The 7,312-nt window shown below is 43.7% G+C and overlaps 2 protein-coding genes across 4 annotated transcripts in view; both read right to left on the bottom strand.

The window, feature by feature from the left end:
* The window catches only part of LOC118404194 (DDB1- and CUL4-associated factor 12-like), a 6,444-nt gene extending 4,800 nt beyond the window's left edge, over positions 1–1,644 (bottom strand). The window contains exons 1-2 of one of the 3 annotated variants that reach the window (XM_035803228.1): positions 1,459–1,644; positions 113–426 (exon numbers count right to left, since the gene is read on the bottom strand). In XM_035803228.1, the coding sequence (XP_035659121.1) occupies positions 113–310 (198 nt within the window). In that variant the 5' untranslated portion in view covers positions 311–426; positions 1,459–1,644. Of the gene's footprint in view, positions 1–112; positions 427–1,284; positions 1,315–1,458 lie in introns of those variants that run through there. The other 2 variants (XM_035803222.1, XM_035803236.1) reach the window with 2 other exon arrangements.
* A 573-nt stretch (positions 1,645–2,217) lies between these two features.
* Positions 2,218–7,312, bottom strand: part of LOC118404214 (fatty acid hydroxylase domain-containing protein 2-like) — a 7,307-nt gene continuing 2,212 nt past the window's right edge. The window contains exons 5-8 of the mRNA XM_035803245.1: positions 6,089–6,297; positions 5,515–5,648; positions 4,895–5,033; positions 2,218–4,386 (exon numbers count right to left, since the gene is read on the bottom strand). Coding sequence (XP_035659138.1) covers positions 4,113–4,386; positions 4,895–5,033; positions 5,515–5,648; positions 6,089–6,297 — 756 coding nt within the window. The 3' untranslated portion in view covers positions 2,218–4,112. The remainder of the gene's footprint in view (positions 4,387–4,894; positions 5,034–5,514; positions 5,649–6,088; positions 6,298–7,312) is intronic.

Genomic DNA, 7,312 nt, shown 5'->3' with positions numbered 1-7,312 from the left:
TAGTGTTGGTTAAGTAAAGTTTAGTTTTTCCACCAAGACATAGCATTGTTGAATTTCTCAAACATATTTTAGCATACACTAATGGTTAATAAGCAGCAGCTCATTAACCAACCTTATTGCACTTGGTTGCACAGACCACTTGGTTTGCTGATAGCCATTGCGCAGCAAAGACTTTGTTCAGCATCCCCAAATGGTACTCCCTCTCCTCAAAAAGAAGGGGCATTTTTCTAGAGGCGTAGTTCATGAGAATGTTGTTAGGGGGCGCCTCATACCCATACTGTCTTCTCTGCATGCACTCAAACACTGACATGGTCTGCCTCTTCCTCCAGTCCAGGTGTGATGAAATTAAAGGGCAAGTTCTAACACACAGGTGTTTCTTTCTCTACATGATGGAATGCTGACATCCACAGCATGCCATGGGAACACCTGTAGGTGTGTGAAAGGAAAGCCATGAATTAATCATATACTTTAATGTATGTTGACTAAACAACAAGTCATGAGATCATGTCAACTGAACACAAGTTAAACATTGCATATAGCAGAGAATTTGTGACTGCATGTCCTTAGGCAAAGTACATACCAGGTCCTACAACTTGTAGAAAACACAGATTATGAGGGAAATGTAAACAGCATTCAATGATAAACAGGACAGACTTTGTATCAAGAATAACTTTAGTTACAAGATTTTGTTATATGCAAAAGCAACATGCAGAAACAAGCATTACAAAGCTTAGTTTATGCAAGAAGATAGTCAGCTGCCAGCTACAGTGTAGGCTTTATCTGATGGAAGGCTGAAAATTGTGCTATTCACTCAGCTCAGTACATGATGTAGTGTATGTAAAATAGGGGTTGAGCTTCAGCTCAAAAACTTTTGGCATGCATTCAATCTCATCTCAATAGGGTACTGGACAAAGCCCATAATTAGAGCATCACATCCAGGTGAGGTGCAGGTCCGTGCGGCCGGTGGCGTGAGGAAAAATAAAGTGCAACGTGCAGAAACCAAAAACAAAAAAAGACGTGACTATGTACATGGCCGTTCATTGAGTATACTAGCTATATGATACCAAAATGTATAGTGACAGATAGAAAAACTTCGTCACGTACAAGCAAGGTTTTAAAACCTCTTGGTACAAGGCAGCAAGACTAAATTCCTTTCCACAACGTAACTGCGTAGTGAGTTGCTGGGGGAGGGGGGCAGATGACGAAACGTCACTGAGACACGACATTCGTGGAGGTGATGCGAGGGACTGATACGGAAATGAAAGCATGATACTACTGACTTACCTGTTGAGAAAAAAACGTAGCGAAGTCATAATTTCTTTCACCCCCTTGGTCATACATGTAAGGCTGAGACACCTAGTGCACTTTTGTTTCTGATCAGCTGTCGTGTAGCGGACGCGTTCTCTCAGTCTCACTGTGGGACGTCGACACGACATTTTGAGCATATTTTGGACTTACCTTCAGTCGCACATATCCTTTCCGTTCATGCCGGGCGGCACGTCAGATAGAGGTAAATATTGTAAGACGGTGCAATATTGTTATTGTTTTCAGGTTCCCTGGGCGCAGGTACGAATGTTTGGCTGCTCTCCCCTCCCCTTCCGGTCGCGCGGTGTTTTCAAATCCACAGCGCAGGTTCGAGAATTCCATCAGCCAATCAGAGCGAATCATATCACGAGACACCAATCACAGCACTGCAGCCTTACAGCAGCCAATCAGAGGAGTTAATGAACTTTCCTTAGATTCATATGGTGATTTATGAAAAACATATTCACAACCATACATTTCAAATCTCTTTTCCCCTTCCTAACAGGAATTTTCTGAAGAACATTTGCCCAGAGTACTTGTTGATTGGTGCCAGTTTCCATGTTTCTCATCAGAGTATCTAGACTTATATGATGATGATGAGATTATGAATCAAATCTTTAGTTAATCAAAGCCAGGAAGAAGGAATGCATGTCGACCTTCCCATGCAGTCAGAGGAAAGATGGATTCTAATCTGTGAAAAGTTTGTACATGTTATGATCCATTGCTTTATAACACCTGAAAACGGTAAGCTCCATTTTGTTCCTGAATTTTAATACTACCTTCCGAGATGGTCAGGAAGAAGGTAACAGTATTCTGTAATATAGAAGGACCCAGCAGATAACTTACAAGCATAGATAGCAGCTATCCATGATAAGGGCCCATGCAGATACCATGACTCTGTAAATCCCATCACTAGAAGTGCAGCATTTATTTTTACCATTTGGCACAAAGTCACATTACAGCCACAGGTTACAGAGTACACTTATGCATAGGGGTTGGTGTACCAGTACAAAACCGTTTTTTTTTTCGTATTGGACCGGTCCTGAAAAAATTTGGTAGACCGGATGTTGGACCTATTGGAAAATAAACAGATTATATGATCAGGCATTCACACGTTTTGGGGCTTATCGGTCAAGGTTAATAGCAAGAGCAAAGTAGAATGTATAGTCATTTACCAAGTAAATTGTACAGAGGTAGTTAGCCTTGTACGATTTTAAAACACCAGTGGGAGTCGGATACTCCAAAAACCAGATTTCTTTGTAGCGAAATGGACCATTGTTTTGAGTATCATCCATTCACAAGTTTTCACATACTGAATCAGGTCCATGTTCAGGTCCAGACTTGGACCTGATCCTCTGGACCTGAACCAGACCTGGATTTTCTGTACTGGTACCCACCCCTATTTATGCACAAGATTTGCTGCTAAGAGGTGCATACAATAGTCCAGTGTGTTGTTCTATGGCTATAACCTCCTTGGGTGTACAACTTCTATGTACATAGCATGTTCAAAATGGGAACAACTGTGCCTTGCCCATGTTACTTGGTTGTCCACTGGTACACGTTACTAGGTTGTCAACTGGTACATGTTTCTAGGTTGTCCACACCTGGTGCATGTTACTAGGTTGTCATCAACTGTTACAGGTTGTGCACTGGTAGGTTGTCTACTGGAAAGTTACTAGGTTGACCACTGGTACAGCTTACAAGGTTGTCCACTGGTACATGTTACAAGGTTGTCCACTGGTACATGTTACTAGGTTGTCAACTGCTACAAGTTACAGGTTGTTCACTGGTATGTTGTCTACTGGAAAGTTACTAGGTTGTCCGCTGGTACATGTTACTAGGTTGTCCACTGGTACACATTACTAGGTTGTCCACTGGTACATGTTACTAGGTTGTCCACTGGTACACGTTACTAGGTTGTCAACTGCTACAAGTTACAGGTTGTGCACTGGTATGTTGACTCTACTGGAAAGTTACTAGGTTGACCACGGCACTGGTACAGGTTACAAGGTTGTCCACTGGTACATGTTACAAAGTTGTCCACTGGTATGTTACTAGGTAATCCACTGGTGCATTACAAGATTGTCCACTGGTACAACACTACAAGTGTAACAGTGGGGGGGGTTAAGTATCGCCTAACAACCATGCCAATGGGTTGGTCAGCCCTTTATAGCGTAGTGGTTAGCACTGCTTGGTTTGTGATCTGTCGGCCCAGGTTCAATCCCGGGTGTCGACATGTTTTTTCTTTCTGTTTCTACTCCTTTCTTACACAAGTTACTAGTGCTCGTAATTATACTAGACTGTACAAGACGATAAGTTACTAGGTTGCACACTGGTATAGTACTAGATTCTGCATTGGTACAAGTTACTAGGTTGTCCACTGGTACATTACTAGGTTGTCCATTGGTACATGTTTATAGGTTGTACACTGGCACCTGTTACAAGGTTGGATGCTGGTGCAGGTTACTGGGTTGTGCTCAGGTTCATGCACAGTAGTACACATTACTAGTACTAAGCTGCACAGTAGTACATGTACATGTACATGTTACTAGGTTGGACATGTTACCAAGTTGTACGATGTGTTACCAAGTTTTACTGTGGTACATGTTACTGAGTTATACAGTAGAATGTGTTACTATACTAGGTTGTACACTGGTACATATTACTCAAGATCAGTATCACTCTGGTACATGTTCCTAAGTTGTTCACTGGTACATGTTACACACTTGTACTGTCTTACATGTTACTAGGTTTTGCATTGATACGCATAAGCATATATTAATTTGACGTATAGACTCCTTGTATTACTAGTTTGTCTTCCCGTTCTTGTCTTCGGCCTGGCCACATGTCAACACTCCGGGACTCTGGCAAGACGTTTGGTGGCAGGAAGACTCATGACAAGACATCTTGCGGCAGGACAGGGTCTCCTTGCTGACCTTGGGTTTGTCTGGGACAGACCAGGACAGCGGGGTCAGTCCCAACAGCATGATGTGCCGCTCGTAGGCCTTGTTACGGCGGAACTGCTCGTCTGTCCCGTGCAGACGGTCCAGAACACCCATCACACCGTAGCACTGGTTAAACCTGGGGAGCAACAACATCACAAGGTGAGGATAAGGTATCAAATGGAGTCATGTGTTTGGCTTGAGGAGTTTTGCAGTAAGATGTGCAAAGGTTAGGTTTGCCAGATCATTCAATGTAACATCACCAGCTGCTGCCACAAAGCATGCCAGCAAAGCTGGTGTTTTATGCCTAAAGGCTGTTGAAACCCATTCGAAAAGAGTAGGGGTCCTTCCCAATGTGGATCAAAACCATTCTGGTGGGTAATTTCCTGAGCAGCCTTCGTAACCCCTGCTTCATGTATCGAGTAAGTCAGTCTAGCTTTCCTAGGCTTGATGTTTCTGATTTTGGGAGAAGTGCTGCAACAGTGAGCACTATTTCAGTGTCCAGAAATGCTCCATGTGGCCTTGCACTGAGTAAGCTCATTAAAACAATAGAATGTATACAAGTTTCCCCTCTACAGTGACTTCATACCTACAATGACCACTTTTGCTGCTGAGTGGTTGCTATAAACAAGTTCATCTGTACTTACTTGGCATGGTGGAAGTCGTGTGCCTCGGGGGAGGGCAGCAGGGGGAAGTGGTAGCCGCTGTGGGAGATGGACGTGGTGGTGAGAGCCAGACAGAACCACAGCCAGACGGTTGCCACATGGGACCCCATCAGGATAGGACCTGGACAACAAACATCATAAGATACAGCCAGGGTACAGCAGACAGGCTACACTAGAAGATACAAATAATACAGTAGAAGCCAGTTAATTGCACACTGGATAAACGCACACTTCTGTTAACTGCACGGAATCCTAAAATCGCCAAACAGTGCGGTCAAGCAAGATAACTTCGCATTATTGCACCAGTCGGATAATTGCACGAAATTTACTGGCAAATAGGCCGTGCAATTAAGCGGCTTCTACTGTACTGGGATACAATAAGGATACAATCAAAATTTACAACAAACAGAGTACAGCAAACAGACAAAACAAAAGGCTAGATAAAAAAAGGTACAGACAAAAATAGTTCTTACTGTACAGATGAAAAGGGTTTGTAATTCATACATCTGTATCATCTGTGACAGATGATACAGATGAGTACAGTTACAGTTGTGTACAGGAACAGGTGTCTGCAAGGGAGTACAGGTGAGAAAGGTTCTTACCTGCAGCTACAGGAAGCACGTTGGACAGGATGTGCTCTACAGGGTGGGCATACACAGCCACAATCCCGATGGGCGCTGTCCACTCATGGTGCTTCTTATGAATCCGCTTATACATAGCAGGCTGGTGCAGCAGTCTGGGGAATTAACATGTCACAGGTTAATTGCCAAGTAGTAGCGACATACATCAGCACCCTTAAGGTCAGCTGCTAATTCAAAGGCTGAAGTTTTAATTGAATAGAAAAAAAGTAGAAGAGTAGTAGGTGGCTGCTACATGTTTGTAAGGAGTGGGACTGATCTGTTAGAGTGAGTAGTAGAGTAGGTGGTGATGTGATGTTACCTGTCGGTGAGGAGTTGGACTTTTCCTATGACTAGTGTGAGTAGAAGAGTAGGAGGTGGCTGCTACATGTTTGTAAGGAGTGGGACTGACCTATGAGAGTGAGTAGTGGAGTAGTAGAGGAGGTGGTGATGTGATGTGATGTTACCTATTGGTGATGGGTTGGAATTTTCCCATGATAGTGTAATTAATAGAAGAGTAGGAGGTGGCTGATACATGTTTGTAAGGAGTGGGACTGACCTGTGGGAATAGTAGAACATGACCTCCTCCACCAGCACAAACACAATCAGCTCCACCAGGACCCAGTGGAACCACGGGAGCTCCCGGCCACACGGCATGCCCCTCCAGTGGAAGAGGGTCGGCGCAGTGAGGAAGATCACGAGGCCAGTTACAATGAACTGATTGAATAGAACCAACTTAACGGTTTTCCACAGCTTTACTGGGTCCACCTGCAAGAGCAAGGAAGACAATTTATTCTATATAAATTTCTCACATGAGACTGGGCAAGACAACTAAATTGCAACAGTCAGCCTTCAACAATGCTGGCGAGACTGAACAAACCAGCTGACCAGAACAGGGACGGTGGGCACCATAGACTCCTGCAACCTATGACCTACTGCTTACTCAGTCACGTGTGCTATCTGCATAACGTGATGGCATGACAGCAGTGAATTGTTCATTCCTTGACAAAGACTGGTGCTCTTCAGTCAAAAACTTGGGTGAGTCAAATTTTTGTGTTGGATATTACACTTCAGGGCTCGAAATACTGGGTGCATGTGCACCCAGGTGCACCCAAAATTGGAGCTGTGCACCCAATTATTTTCCGTGGATGCACAGGGTGCACCCAAATATTTTCTTAGGTTGTGTATGTTAGATATTAAGATACCAAAGTATACTAGTATATACGAGGGGCGTGCAATAAGTAATGGTCCTGACCCACTTCCAGTTGTCTGATCTAAATGAAATTTTGTATGTGTAATAATTCATATCTCTATGGGTTATGTTGCAAAAGACAGCTCTGAACTAATTGTGGTTTCTGATTTACTGGTGTTTGAACTTAGTCAGGTGCGAAATGGACCAGGTGTGAAATGGAACCAGTTGAGTGTCGCGCAGTGATCCGGTTTTTGTATTTGAAAGGACGCACACCAAAGAAGACTTTTGATGAAATAAATGAAACTTATGGTGATGATGCCCCATCATATGACCTTGTAAAACGCTGGCATCCTGAATTCAAACGTGGCTGGAAGTCTGTGGAAACAGCTCCCAGACCTGGTCGTCCCTCTTGTGCCATTGATGAGGCATCAGTTGGAGGACCAACCTGGGGTGTCCTACAAAATCGGTGTCCAGAGCTGCATCAAACGATGGGAGAAATGCATAACTCTGGGTGATTCCTATGAAGAGAAAGACTAATAACTGTGCCAAGTTTCATTAATCTCCTGCTATGGGAAATGGGTCAGGACCATT

The sequence above is a fragment of the Branchiostoma floridae genome, chromosome 2 (genome assembly GCF_000003815.2).
Source record: "Branchiostoma floridae strain S238N-H82 chromosome 2, Bfl_VNyyK, whole genome shotgun sequence".
NCBI lineage: Eukaryota > Metazoa > Chordata > Leptocardii > Amphioxiformes > Branchiostomatidae > Branchiostoma > Branchiostoma floridae.
This window is presented reverse-complemented; position numbering and strand designations above follow the sequence as displayed.